The sequence below is a fragment of the Bombina bombina genome, chromosome 8 (genome assembly GCF_027579735.1).
Source record: "Bombina bombina isolate aBomBom1 chromosome 8, aBomBom1.pri, whole genome shotgun sequence".
Lineage (NCBI taxonomy): Eukaryota > Metazoa > Chordata > Amphibia > Anura > Bombinatoridae > Bombina > Bombina bombina.
This window is the reverse complement of record NC_069506.1, coordinates 230,207,856-230,222,623: the sequence shown is the minus strand read 5'-3', so window position 1 is coordinate 230,222,623 and position 14,768 is coordinate 230,207,856. Positions and strand designations below refer to the sequence as shown.

Sequence of the window (14,768 nt, the reverse complement as noted above, 5' to 3'; positions counted from 1 at the left end):
TCACTCCATTCCGCGTCCCACGGTGGCTCAGTGCATGGAAGTAATTGGCTTAATGGTAGCGGTGATGGACATAGTGCCATTCGCGCGCCTGCATCTCAGACCGCTGCAATTATGCATGCTCAGTCAGTGGAATGGGGATTACACAGATTTGTCCCCTCTACTAAATCTGGATCAGGAAACCAGAGATTCTCTTCTCTGGTGGTTATCTCGGGCCCATCTGTCCAAGGGTATGACCTTTCGCAGACCAGATTGGACAATTGTAACAACAGATGCCAGCCTTCTAGGTTGGGGTGCAGTCTGGAACTCCCTGAAGGCTCAGGGTTCATGGACTCAGGAGGAGAAACTCCTCCCAATAAATATTCTGGAGTTAAGAGCAATATTCAATGCTCTTCTAGCTTGGCCTCAGTTAGCAACACTGAGGTTCATCAGATTTCAGTCGGACAACATCACGACTGTGGCTTACATCAACCATCAAAGGGGAACCAGGAGTTCCCTAGCGATGTCAGAAGTCTCCAAGATAATTCGCTGGGCAGAGACTCACTCTTGCCACCTGTCAGCGATCCATATCCCAGGTGTAGAGAACTGGGAGGCGGATTTTCTAAGTCGTCAGACTTTTCATCTGGGGGAGTGGGAACTCCATCCGGAGGTGTTTGCTCAATTGGTTCTCCGTTGGGGCAAACCAGAATTGGATCTCATGGCGTCTCGCCAGAACGCCAAGCTTCCTTGTTACGGATCCAGGTCCAGGGACCCAGAAGCGGCACTGATAGATGCTCTAGCAGCGCCTTGGTTCTTCAACCTGGCTTATGTGTTTCCACCGTTTCTTCTGCTCCCTCGACTGATTGCCAAGATCAAACAGGAGAGAGCATCAGTGGTATACAGACCTAGTGGACATGTCATCCTTTCCACCATGGACTCTGCCTCTGAGACAAGACCTTCTAATACAAGGTCCTTTCAATCATCCAAATCTGCTTTCTCTGAGACTGACTGCATGGAGATTGAACGCTTGATCCTATCAAAGCGTGGCTTCTCTGAGTCAGTAATTGATACCTTAATACAGGCACGAAAGCCTGTCACCAGGAAAATTTACCACAAGATATGGCGTAAATATCTTCATTGGTGTGAATCCAAGAATTACTCATGGAGTAGGGTTAGGATTCCTAGGATATTGTCCTTCCTCCAAGAGGGTTTGGACAAAGGACTATCAGTTAGTTCTTTAAAGGGACAGATTTCTGCTCTGTCTATTCTTTTACACAAGCGTCTGGCAGAAGTTCCAGACGTTCAGGCATTTTGTCAGGCTTTAGTTAGAATTAAGCCTGTGTTTAAACCTGTTGCTCCTCCATGGAGCTTAAACTTGGTTCTTAAAGTTCTTCAAGGGGTTCCGTTTGAACCCCTTCATTCTATTGATATCAAACTTCTATCATGGAAAGTTCTTTTTCTGATGGCTATTTCCTCGGCTCGAAGAGTCTCTGAGTTATCTGCCTTACATTGTGATTCTCCTTATCTGATCTTTCATTCAGATAAACTTGTTCTGCGTACAAAACCTGGGTTTTTACCTAAGGTGGTTTCTAACAAGAATATCAATCAAGAGATTGTTGTTCCATCATTATGTCCTAATCCTTCTTCAAAGAAGGAACGTCTTTTGCATAATCTAGACGTAGTCTGTGCCTTGAAGTTTTACTTACAGGCTACTAAAGATTTTCGCCAAACATCTAACCTGTTTGTTGTTTACTCTGGACAGAGGAGAGGTCAGAAGGCATCGGCAACCTCTTTCTTTTTGGCTTCGGAGTATAATCCGTTTAGCCTATGAGACTGCTGGACAGCAGCCTCCTGAAAGGATTACAGCTCATTCTACTAGAGCTGTGGCTTCCACCTGGGCCTTTAAAAATGAGGCCTCTGTTGAACAGATTTGCAAGGCTGCAACTTGGTCTTCCCTTCATACTTTTTCCAAATTTTCCAAATTTGATACTTTTGCTTCTTCGGAGGCTGTTTTTGGGAGAAAGGTTCTACAGGCAGTGGTTCCTTCCGTTTAAGTTCCTGCCTTGTCCCTGCCATCATCCGTGTACTTTAGCTTTGGTATTGGTATCCCACAAGTAATGGATGATCCGTGGACTGGATACACTTAACAAGAGAAAACATAATTTATGCTTACCTGATAAATTTATTTCTCTTGTAGTGTATCCAGTCCACGGCCCGCCCTGTCCTTTTATGGCAGGTCTACAACATTCCATTGAATAATCTTCAGAAGAAGTAACCTGTGTCTAGAAAGATACATTCTAAGAACATTTCACAAAAAACAATGTTCGTGTTTTGGTATTGTAACTAATTACACCTCCCATAGAAAAATACTTTCCTTCCTTCTTAGAACCACTTATTTCATAAAAGTATCACTATTCCTAAAAGTCTGTTTCTTTGAAATTGTCAACTGCTACCATGCATGCTCTTATAAAATGCACCTGGATTGGCACAAGAATACAAGCGCTGGATTAGCTGTAAGCATGCCTGCATATGCAGCCAGTCAAGAGTAGATACAGAATAATTAATAAGAGAACACATTTGGAGGACAGTGAAAAGTGCTATAGGCAATGGTGCATCCTTCACTTTTTTGCATGCTCTGAAGTGGCTGCTAGCATGCACACAGCTAGTCTAGAAGTGAAATCTGAATGATATTTAAGAGCAGATAATAATTGGAGGACAGTGTATGCCCTGAGGCAATGGTGAGTTCAGTGCTGTACTGCCAGTTTTTGATTGGCCTTGAACATAGTAACCCAGAGCCGATTTTTAAATAATGCACATGAGCACACATTTTATGGGCTATGGAAAGTGCCAGAGGTTTTCAAATAGACCAATGCTGGATACTGAGGAGTTGCAAGTTCTTCTTCCTTTTTTTTTATTATAACTTGTTATATAATTATTTTTTTTTAGAAATAATCCCCTTAAGAAAAATGCTTTTCCACATACAAGGAAAGTAATGTATTACTAAAATCCAGAATAAATAGCAGATATATTTTAGTTATAACAAAATATAAGATCCCCATGGTAAAGAAAATGTTTTCAAAGTAGTTATCTGACATGATGGGAGTGTAATTTGTCACTGTCTCTAAAAATGAAGCCAGAAAAATAAGAAATTCTATGAAAGTTAGTGTTTTCCCATATTCCAAAACCCCCTCATGGCTTTACTTTTGTGCTTCAGGAGCTATGAAAGCTCCTGTATATTAGTGTGTGGGTAAACTGTTCATAACTTGCAAACCTCCATGTCAAGGCAAGATTTCCTTCTTAATATAAGGAGTCCACGGCTTCATTCCTTACTTGTGGAAAATACAGAACCTTTCCACCAGGAGGAGGCAAAGACACCCCAGTCAAAGGCTTAAATACCTCCCCCACTTCCCTCATATCCCAGTCATTCGTTGCCTTTTGTCACAGGAGGTTGGCAGAGACGTGTCAGAAGATACGGAGTAGTTCCATATGGAGGGTAGTACCCTTCGGAATGGGACTGGAGTTTTAAGTAGTCTTGTCAGCTCCTAAGCAATCAGTGTTGACGAGTATCACTGCCTGCTTCTATCACTCAAGTCCATGTCAGGAGCGATGCTATAAGACTTTCAAACTTGAGAGGCTGTGTGTCTGTTCCATGGCAGAGATTCCGGTAAGATCGTTTAATTTTTTATACACCTATGATAACGCAAGAAGATAGGGTCACAGTGTGTGACTCCTTTTATATGTATGGACTCAAGGGTTAATATATCTGGAAGGAGATTTTTGAACAGGGGGGATTTAATGCATAATTTACGTTATTATGTTTTATGCCGCGACATGTGTGAGATGAAGCTCAGGCAGATGTTGGAACATTCAGGTTTTACTTTCTTTTTGGATAGCTGTGCAGCCTGTTAGGTTTGGCACACTTTTTCCTGTAGCAGGAGCGGTTCTGCATGGTGCACCATGTGACCGAGTGTGGTCACACTGATTTCCTCTTTCCTGACTGCGATTTACAGGAAACAAAGCAATTTCTCTGTGGGGCCTGGGTCATAGGAGGTGGTAAGTGCCCCAGCCATTGAGGGTATAAAGGTGCCATTTATCTGTTTCTATACTCCATCTTACAAGTGCAAGCTATGGAGGACTATGATACATTAGAGGGTACTCCCTCTTTTCCTAAATCTACTACCTGTCTATATTGTGAGGAGGCTACGGTATTTCCGCCTGCTCAATTATGGTTCCACATGCTTTGATAAAATAATTATATCTAAGAAAACCAAGATGTTTAGTACCACTGAGCCATCCACCTCTGAGAAGTCTCAGTCCTGTGTGGTGCGTTCCCTGCGGTCATCTCCTATTACACATACAGCTTTCCATTGCACTGCTAATCCTCCTTCTGGAGGGGCCCTCTTACTGCCAGACTTTACTGAACAGCTACAAACCGCAGTGTCTGCGGCCTTTAGTGCTTTACCTCGCCCTGTCCTCGCAAGGACAAATATTGCTATCCTTCCCAGGGGTCATCTACTAACTTGTTGGATTTATCTGATACAAGATTATCCGCTTATAGACGCCTCTGATACTTCAGAGGATGCTCTTTCTGGGTCGGAATCTGCTGCCTCTAAGCCTTCAGCTGCGGAGGAACCAGACTTAAGATTTAGGATTTAGCACTTAAGCTTTCTGTTAAAGGAAGTTTTGGCTACTTTAGAGGTTCCAGAACCTAAATTACCTGAGGATCCTTGTATTCCTAAACTAGATAAGGTTTACGAGGACAGGGTTGTGGTACCACAGACATTCTGATGGCTGATATTATTAAGAATGAATGGGAAAGAGTTGGTTCTTCTTTTAAAATTGGAGTTGTGGGGTTCCGTCCCTAAGGTGGATCGTGCTATCTCCACGCTTGCTAAACGCACTACTATCCCGCTTGAGGATAGTTCATCGTTTAAAGAGCCCATGGATAAGAAGCTAGAAGCTCTAAGAAAGATGTTTCAGCACACAGGATATTTGTTTCAACCGGCAGCGGCGGTTGCTGCGGTGACTGGCGCCGCTACCTATTGGTGCAACTCTTTATCTGAATTGATTAAGGTGGAAGGTCCCCTTGACAGGATCTAGGAAATAATTAAGGCCTTGAGGGTAGCTAATTCTTTTATTTGTGATGCAAATATGCAGATTATTTGCCTGAATGCCAAGGCATCAGGTTTTTTCTGTGCTAGCCCGTAGGGCACTCTGGCTGAAGTCTTGGCCTACGGACATGACTTTTAAATCTAGACTTTTTTCCCTTCCATTTTTAAGGGGAAGATTCTTTTTGGTCCAGGCCTGGACTCAATCATATCCACGGTCACTGGAGTCAAAGGTGCCTTTGTACCGTAGGATAAGAAGAACAAACCTAAGGGACAAGGTTCTAATTTTCGTTCATTTCCTTCGGATAAATCCCAACACTAGCAGCCCTCCGCGAATCCTTAACAGTCCTATGGAACTTGGAAACCGACTCAGTCTTGGAATAAATCCAAGCAGAACAAGAAGCCCGCCGAACCAAAGTCGGCATGAAGAAGCGGCCCCCGATCCGTCTCTGGATCGTGTTGGGGGCAGACAATCTCTCTTTTTGGAGGCTTGGCTGGGGTACGTGCAAGACTCTTGGGTCCTGGAAGTCATTGCTCAGGGATACAGGATAGGTTTCAAATCTCATCCACCCATTTGCAGATTTCTCTTTTCAAAACTGTCTTCAAGACCAGAAAAACGAGAGGCTTTTCTAGGGTGCATGAGAGATGTCTCCTCCCTGGGAGTAATCGTACCGGTACCTCTATCAGAGAGAGGTCTGGGGTACTACTCAAACCTTTTTGTGTTCCCAAAGAAGGAGGGACTTAAGTGTTTAAACAAGTTCCTGTCGGTCCTATCGTTCAAGATGGAGACGATAAGGTCCATTCTGCCCTTAGTTCAAGAAGGACAGTTCATGATTACGATAGATTTGAAAGATGCTTACCTTCACATTCCAATCCACAAGGAACACTTCAAGTTCCTAAGATTCGCTTTCCTAAACCAGCACTTCCAGTTTATAGCACTTCCATTTGGTCTAACTACTGCCCCAAGAGTCTTTACGAAGGTTCTGGGGGCCCTGCTTGCAGTGGCGAGAACAAGAGGTATAGCAGTAGCGCCATACTTAGACGATATCCTGGTTCATGCACCATCCTGTCAGCTGGCAGAGGACCATTCAAAAGCTCTTCTACTTCTTCATTCTCATGGATGGAAGATAAACTTAGAAAAGAGTTCTCTTGTTCCCAGTACCAGGGTGGAATTCCTGTGTACGATACTAGACTCAATATCCATAAGGATATTTCTTACGGACCAGAGACGTTACAAAATAACTTCCAATTGTCTTGCCCTACAGACCTCATTAAGGCCCTCTGTGGCCCGGTGTATGGAGGTAATTGGGCTCATGGTGTCCAGCATAGACATCCATTCGCCAGATTCCATCTCAGACCTCTTCAGCTGTGCATGCTGTGCATGCTGAGTCAGTGGAACGGCGACCACTCGGATCTGTCACAACAGATTTCTCTGGACAACGGGTTGAGAGAATCGCTCTCTTTGTGGCTCTGTCCAGATCACCTGTCCCAAGGGACATCCTTCTTGAGATCATCCTGGGAGATTGTGACTACGGACGGGGAGCTGTTTGGGGTGCCAGGAAGGCACAGGGCCTGTGGACTCGAGGGGAATCTCTCCTCCGATAGACATTTTGGAACTTTTAGCGATCTTCAGTTCTCTGAAGGCTTGGCCTCTTCTGGGTTTGTCCCAATTTAACAGATTCTAATCAGACAACATAACCTCGGTGGCTTACATCAACCACCAGGGGGAAACGAGGAGCTCCATAGCAATGAGAAAATTATCTTGGATTCTAGAATGGGCGGAAGCCCACAACTGCTCGCTGTCAGCGATCCACATTCCGGGTGTGGACAACTGGGAAGTGGATTTCCTCAGCAGACAATCCTTCATCCAGGGGAATGGTCTCTCCACCCCAAGGTGTTTGTGGAGATTTGCAACAGATGGGAGACGCCGGATATAGATCTCATGGCATCCCGGCTCAACACCAGCTACCCAGATACGGGTCGCGATCCAGGGATCCTCAGGCAGAGCTAATAGATGCATTAGCAGTGCCTTGGAGGTTCAGCCTATTTTACATTTTCTTTTTTCCCTTCCATTTAAGGGGAAGATTCTTTTTGGTCCAGGCCTGGACTCAATCATATCCACGGTCACTGGAGTCAAAGGTGCCTTTGTACCGTAGGATAAGAAGAACAAACCTAAGGGACAAGGTTCTAATTTTCGTTCCTTTCCTTCGGATAAATCCCAACACTAGCAGCCCTCCGCGAATCCTTAACAGTCCTAAGGAACTTGGAAACCGACTCAGTCTTGGAATAAATCCAAGCAGAACAAGAAGCCCGCCGAACCAAAGTCGGCATGAAGAAGCGGCCCCCGATCCGTCAGCCTATTTTACATTTTTCCACCGTTACCACTTCTTCCTCGGGTAGTGGCCCGCATCAAACAGGAGCAAGCTTCGGCAATACTAATTTCTCCATCGTGGCCGTTAAGGATGTGGTTTGCGGACCTGGTGGGGATGTCTTCATCTCCTCCTTGGAGGTTACCCTGTCGCAGGGATCTGCTGGAACAGGGTCCTTTTGTTCATCAAAATCTAGATTCTATGAGGCTGACTGCGTGGAGATTGAATGCTTAGTCCTAGTCAAGAGAGGTTTTTCTGAGAGAGTGATTGATACTCTCATTCAAGCTAGAAAGCCGGTCACTTGTTGCATCTATCATAAGGGGTGGAGGACCTACTTATTCTGGTGTGAAGAGCGTGGATTCCCTTTGAATAAGATCAAGGTTTCCAGGATTCTTTCCTTTCTCCAGGATAGTCTGGAAAAGGGCCTTTCTGCTAGTTCCCTAAAGGGACAGATTTAGTTTCTATCTGTTTTATTGCACAAGAGGCTCGCTGAGCTTCCTGATGTTCAATCTTTTGTTCAGGCTCTGGGTAGAATCAGGCCTGTGTTTAGATCTTCCGCTCCTCCTTGGAGTTTAAATCTAGTTCTTAAAGTTTTGCAGAGGGCTCCGTTTGAGCCTATGCATGTTGTTGACATTAAATTACTGTCTTGGAAGGTTCTTTTTCTACTGGCTATTGCTTGGGCTCGCAGAGTCTCTGGGATGGCTGCCTTGCAATGTGAGCCTCATTACCTAGTTTTTCATGCTGATAAGGCTTCTTCGTACTGGGTTAGGGTTTCTCCCTAAAGTCGTTTCTGATCGTAACATCAATTCCTTGTGTTCTAATCCTCCTTCTTCAAAGGAATGGTTACTTCATAATTTGGATGTGGTTTGGGGTTTAAAGTTCTATCTTAAAGCTTCAAAGGAATTTAGACAGACTTCTTTGTTTGTTGTCTATTCTGGGAAGCTTAGAGGGCAGAAGGCCTCTTCCACTTCCTTATCTTTTTGGTTGAGGAGTCTTATTCGCTTAGCGTATGAGACAGCGGGACATAAGCCTCCTCAGAGAATTAAGGCTCATTCAACTCTAAGGAGCAGATTTGTAGGGCGGCCCTCCTTAAATACCTTTTCAAAAGTTTGATGTTTTTGCTTCGGCTGAAGCAGCTTTTGGGAGGCCATGGTGCCCTCTGAATTGGGTCCGCCTCTCTTTTTACCCTCCCGTTTTTATTCTGTGTCCTCTAGAGCTTGGGTATATGTTTCACACAAGTAAGGAATGAAGCTGTGGACTCTCCTCATATTAAGAAGGAAAACATAAATTATGCTTACCAGATAGTTTTCTTTCCTTCTGAATGAGGAGAGTCCACGGCCCTTGTTCTCTGTTGGACGGACCAAAATGTTTGTTCTTCTGGCACCCTTTATATCCTGATATTTCTCCTACTGTTCCTTGTTCCCTTGGCAGAATGACTGGGATATGAGGGAAGTGGGGGAGGTATTTAAGCCTTTGGCTGGGGTGTCTTTGCCTCCTTCTGGTGGCCAGGTTCTGTATTTCCCACAAGTAAGGAATGAAGCCATGGACTCTCCTCATACAGAAGGAAAGGAAATGATCTGGTAAGCATAATTTATGTTTTTAATAACATTAAAACAGATACTTCTCAATTCACAGGGGAATGTTTAGGACTAAATAACATTCCAGTTCCACCACTTCATTTGTAGTTTTTGAAGAATCCAACTAAATTCTTTGACAGTGTGACTATATACTTTTATCCAGCACAGTATACATTTTGCCACACCCCATTGACTTTTCAACAATCAATTTTGTCTGATTTATTTTTGAGGCTTGGAGTTTTAAAGAAACAGCAAGAATTAGATGCCTATCAAATCAGAAGACTATTTTGTCTACATATATCCTTTATACTTTGGATAATATATTTGATTATATTTAGCACATTTTATTTTTTATTTGTATTCTTTATATTTTGATTTGCACTTTATACACATTTATTGATGTATCAGTCATTCATGTTTTGTCTGTTTAGTTTCAGAATGTTGGTCCCAAGCAAAGACAGAAGAAGTCAGACAATTTGTTCCTGTTCCTGGGAAGATATCTGAGGATCAGTCATCTAATAGTCCATTGATTCTTAGCAGCTTTGATAGTCAACATAATTGCTGGAGAGACAAAATAGGACCCCGTCTTCTGGAGGGAGAAGCTTTGTGCCAGCCTGGTACAGTTGGAATGGATTATGGATGCTCTTCTGGACAACGACCTACAACAACTGTATCTCTTTTGGAGAAGCAAAAATCAAGAGATCATAGGATTATAGAACATGGGGCTGAAGAAACAAGAATAATTAGAATAATTGACAATTCCAACACACAGCCAGTACTGCATGGGGTGACACCAATGCCATTAAATTTAGGTAAAATGGATAAAGAAAGTGTGATGATCTGCAGACCTCAAGGATGGAATAATTCTGGGCATAACATCAAGACTATTGATATTAACAAAAGGAAAACTACAGAACCAAACCTGAGAAACTGGGGGTTGTTCCAGTGCTCGTTTTGTAATTTTGTTTTTCAAGATCTCTCAGAGCTTGTACAGCACCAGGAGACACATAACCAGGAAAAGTTTCGAGGTATTGGACATGAATTGGTGCAGTCTGAACAGCAAGAGGAGGCACTTTGTGAATGGAGGAGATACCAGTGTATTGTATGTGATAAGACTTTCTGCAAACAGTCTTCGCTGGTGACTCACTTGCGCATACACACAGGTGAAAAGCCATTCTCTTGTCATGTATGCCGGAGAAAATTTAATCAGCGCACAAGCCTCACTGTTCATCTGCGTACACACACTGGAGAGGCACCATTCTGCTGCAACAAATGCAATAAGAGCTTCCGTCAGCAATCAAATCTTACTCACCACATGAAGAGTCACCAGCAAATGGATGAGCAAGAGAGAGAAGACTGGAATGAAGAAACTAGAACCCTGGGAATTCCTTTAATGTACCTTGTTTCTGAAGGGGATGACAACAGCAGTGAAGTGTGGGGCACTAAAATACTTTCAAACAAAGGAGACCGAGAAGAAGACTCAACAATTTGTAAAAGACCATATGTCTGTGGCCATTGTTTCAAACGTTTCACGCATCAATCTAATCTTATGGTTCACCAACGCATCCATACAGGTGATCGGTCTTACTGCTGCCAAGAGTGTGGCAAGCAATTTACCCGCAGGACCAGCCTGATGGTGCACTTGCGGGGACATACTGGAGAGATGCCCTACTCTTGTCAGGAGTGTGGGAAGAGTTTTCGTCAGCAGTCCAATCTCCTTTACCATATGAAGAGTCATACAGGTCAGAATGAACTGAAATCAAAGGTAACCCAAGTCCATTCAAACAAACAGACATTGAAGCCATCTAGACCGCTCATTGGACCATCTGGTCAATACTTAGATAGGGATCCTCCACAGTCAATAAGTGTTGAAAGTAGAGATGAAAGAAGGTTAGATGAAAACCAAATGAGGGTATTTCAGTGCAGCCAATGCTACAAGTGGTTCCCCAATACTGCTAGTTTGTTGCTTCATCAAAAGTTTCATTTGGAACAGCCAAATACCATCATACAAGGCAGAGATGTTCAGAGTCCCTATACCATTCATAATAGCCCACAACATACATATGCTGAGAATTTACTGTCCTCCCCCAAAGAACAAGAGGTTTGCCCACAGCCACGGTTTAAGCATCCCTCAACACTGGAAGGAAACCTAGTTTCTGGGATTCAGAGTAGCCCAGAAGGTAATATTATCAATCAGCCAGGACAAAGTTCTGAATATCAAAGAATTGGAAACCATAGTGTGCACAGTCTCAATTTAAAGGGCTATTACCAAATTCGAGGAAGAGGTAGGCCAAGGAAAAGCATATGGCTGGGGCATGGACAATCTTCCATGGGGGCACTTGGACCAGGGAAGGCACTTCACAGATGTTGGAAGTGTCCACGCCGCTTCAATCATAAGTCTAACTTGATTGTCCATTTACGTATTCATACTGGAGAAAGGCCATTTCAGTGTTGGAAATGTGATAAAAGATTCCGACAGCAGTCAAATTTGGTACAGCATCTTAGAAACCATGAGGAAACTCATGGAAATGAAATTCTTTCAGGACCTAGGATGGAAGACAGCAAACAAAAACAGAGTGGTAAAACTCTACAGAATATGATGATATTTCAGCCTCCCACCATTAGCCAAGCACGTTGGCCTTTTCTTCCAGTTGGTGAAGGAAACCAAATGAACCAAAATGTGCAGTTATTTGAAGCCCCCCAAGCTATACATGTGGATGAAGAAACCTCAGTTAATGAGTGCATGAATGGTTCTATGGAGGCTGAATCTAGTTCCTCAGATGACCGATCCTTCAAGTGCAACAGCTGCTTTAAAACATTTAACCACAAGTCCAATCTTTTGGTCCATGAGCGTATTCACTCAGGAGACAAAACGTACCGCTGCCAGGATTGTGGGAAACAGTTCAGTCAACGCACCAGTTTAATGGTGCATCTACGAACTCATACTGGTGAGATGCCCTACTCTTGCCAGCAATGTAGAAGGCGTTTCCGACAACAGTCCAACTTACTTTACCATATAAAGACAAACACAGTGCTTGGTCAACTGAAGTGCACAATAGAAAACTTGCCAATCTCCTCAATGATACCTAGGATGGAGTCTGTTGGGGAAGTCAGTATTGGTCAAGAAATAGAACCAACGCTTGGGCAGGCTCAAGTTTGGCTAGATATGGAAACAAATGCCAAGATTGAAACTGCACCTGCCACACCACAAGAAGCAGCAAAAGAAAACTACCAGTGTCTTGAATGTGACAAAATATTCACTCATCAGTCCAACCTGCTTGTTCACCAAAGGATTCATTCAGGTGAACGTGCATATCGTTGCCATGAGTGTAATCGACAGTTTAGCCAACGTACTAGCCTAATGATTCACTTGCGCACTCATACCGGGGAAATGCCATATGCTTGCCAATGCTGTGGTAAGAGATTCCGCCAACAATCCAACCTTTTGTATCATTTGAAGAGCCATGCAGGACAGGTAACTGGCATAGAAATTTTGCCAGGCTTGGATTATGCAACACCCAAGGCTAGAGGCAGACCTCGAAAAATTGAATCTAATGATGAGAGGAGGGAAAAAAGGATAATGCCTAGAGGCAAGCGTACCTACAAGTGCACAGAGTGCCCAAGACGCTATAACCTCATGTCTAACTTGGTTGCTCACCAGAGATCACATGATCGGCAGCCACTATTTACTTGCTCAGAGTGTGGAGAAAGCTTCCTTCAGCAAAGTTACCTCACCGTTCACAAAAAACTACACACTAAGAGGGATCCTCCTCAACATGATGGTGAACAGCTTCACTGGAAACCAAACTTATAATTGTTGGATGACACAGATGTAGAGAGATTGACAACATACAACAGTAGCTGTATCCAGTTTTTTGATTTGCTAACAATTTTAAATTTGGTTAGAGTGTAGCTCATGGAATTGACCAAATTGTGAAAGGGATGAAAAAAAGCATGTTCATTAAATACCTTCATCCTCCAAACATGATAAAAAATGCTATACTTTTGTAAGGATCCTTTTAATTCATTTATGGCTGAGAAAAAAATGAGCTGCCTTCAGAACGGTTTATTCTGATCAGCCATTGGCTATTACTGTCTTATGTAATGTCATCATCTAGTGATGACTAAGCCGCCAAAGTAATATGTTGATAATCTCATCAAAAGTGAAAGTGTAAAGCACTTCTCATTTGTGAAATCCACCAGACAACATAAGAAGCACTTCCACCTATTCATTTCAACTTGAAAATGTGTTTATTCCAGTTCTAGTTATTGAACCCAAAGCTGTATTTCCAAAATATGTAAAAACTTCAATAATCTGCATATGGAAAATGCTATATTTAGCTCATAGGATTAGAATTAACCTTTCACAATTTGTATTTATTTTTTATAGCACTTGGTATTTGTTACTTTGTTCCTTTATATTATTAGTCATAACATAATTATTTATTCATAGTTATTTTTTTTCTCCTGGTTTGGGATGTATGGTGTATTCCTCTGCAGTGTGTATTAATGGCAGCTGATTTGAGTGCAGAAGCTCTTCCTTTGGGGTTATTAGTATGAGGTTTTTATTGCTTATAATGTTTGTTGGAGTAGTTAAGCTTTCATAGATTAACAACAAATCATAGACGATGTACGGAGCTTTTGAAAATCTGAATATATCTTTTAAGTATTCTAGCAGTGATGTGGATATAGTGTTCATGCTGAAGTGGCTCTTCGGAAGCGGTATGTCTTTGGTGCAGTGAGGAATTTTCATTTCATATATTTAACAATACATAGTGGAGAGAGACATTAGCATTTTTTTGTGTTAAGGATACATGCTCTAACTTGCATTTTATTGTATTAGCTTTCCTGCAAAGGAGTTAAAGTTTAATCTCAGGAGCTGCATTGTGTGGGTTAAAGGGATATGAAACCCAAAAATGTTATTTCATGCGTCGGCTAGAGCATGTGATTTAAAACAACTTTCTAATTTACTTCTATTATCTATTTTTCTTTGTTCGCTTGGTATCTTTTGTTGAAAAACAGCTAAGTATGCTTAGGAGCTGGCCCATTTCTGGAGCACTATATGACAGCAGTTTTGCAAGAATGTTATCCATTTGCAAGATTACTATTTCCTGACATTTAGTGCTCCAGATGCCTACCTAGGTATCTCTTCAACACAGAATATCACGGGAACTAAGCAAATTTTAGAATAGAAGTAAGCTCTGTCTGAATCACAAAATAACATTTTTGGGTTTTATATCCCTTTGAGCACTAGATGTGCAAATCTTCATTTATTTTTTGTTTTGCTAGCAGTGTAGAATGTCCCTTTTCTATAGCAGTGATTCTAAGATAGAGTGACTGGTTACACTGGAATGCAATGGACCGCTCTTAAATTGAAATCTTGTAAGCAGAAAATCTGTCTTAAAAGTATTTTAGTGTCACACATTGTGTAATAATGCCTAAATATGTTTCTTAGTTCAAAGTGCTTTCATTTTATATTTTTGTATAATTAAGAGTCATTGTGTGTCACAGACATATAAAAAATAAATTTAATCACAAAGCAAAAAGAGTAGAAATCCCCTAAGCTTTTGGATATAGTAGGTCAAGAATCCAGTGTCTTGTGAGTATAGATAATTGGTGTATTTTAAAATTTCACATATTACTGTCCATTGCTTTGTTAACTATACAAGTTAGCAAACATGACATTTATTGAAAGGTGCCGATCGGCAATCTAAATATGTGTGATTTGGGTGAATCTT

The 14,768-nt window shown here is 42.2% G+C and overlaps 1 protein-coding gene across 1 annotated transcript in view; it reads left to right on the top strand.

Moving 5' to 3' along the window:
- Positions 1 to 13,410, top strand: part of LOC128639062 (zinc finger protein 721-like) — a 104,244-nt gene extending 90,834 nt beyond the window's left edge. Inside the window, exon 3 of the mRNA XM_053691207.1 lies at positions 9,462 to 13,410. Within this exon, the coding sequence (XP_053547182.1) occupies positions 9,462 to 12,844 (3,383 nt within the window). The 3' untranslated portion in view covers positions 12,845 to 13,410. The remainder of the gene's footprint in view (positions 1 to 9,461) is intronic.
- Positions 13,411 to 14,768: the final 1,358 nt, after the last annotated feature.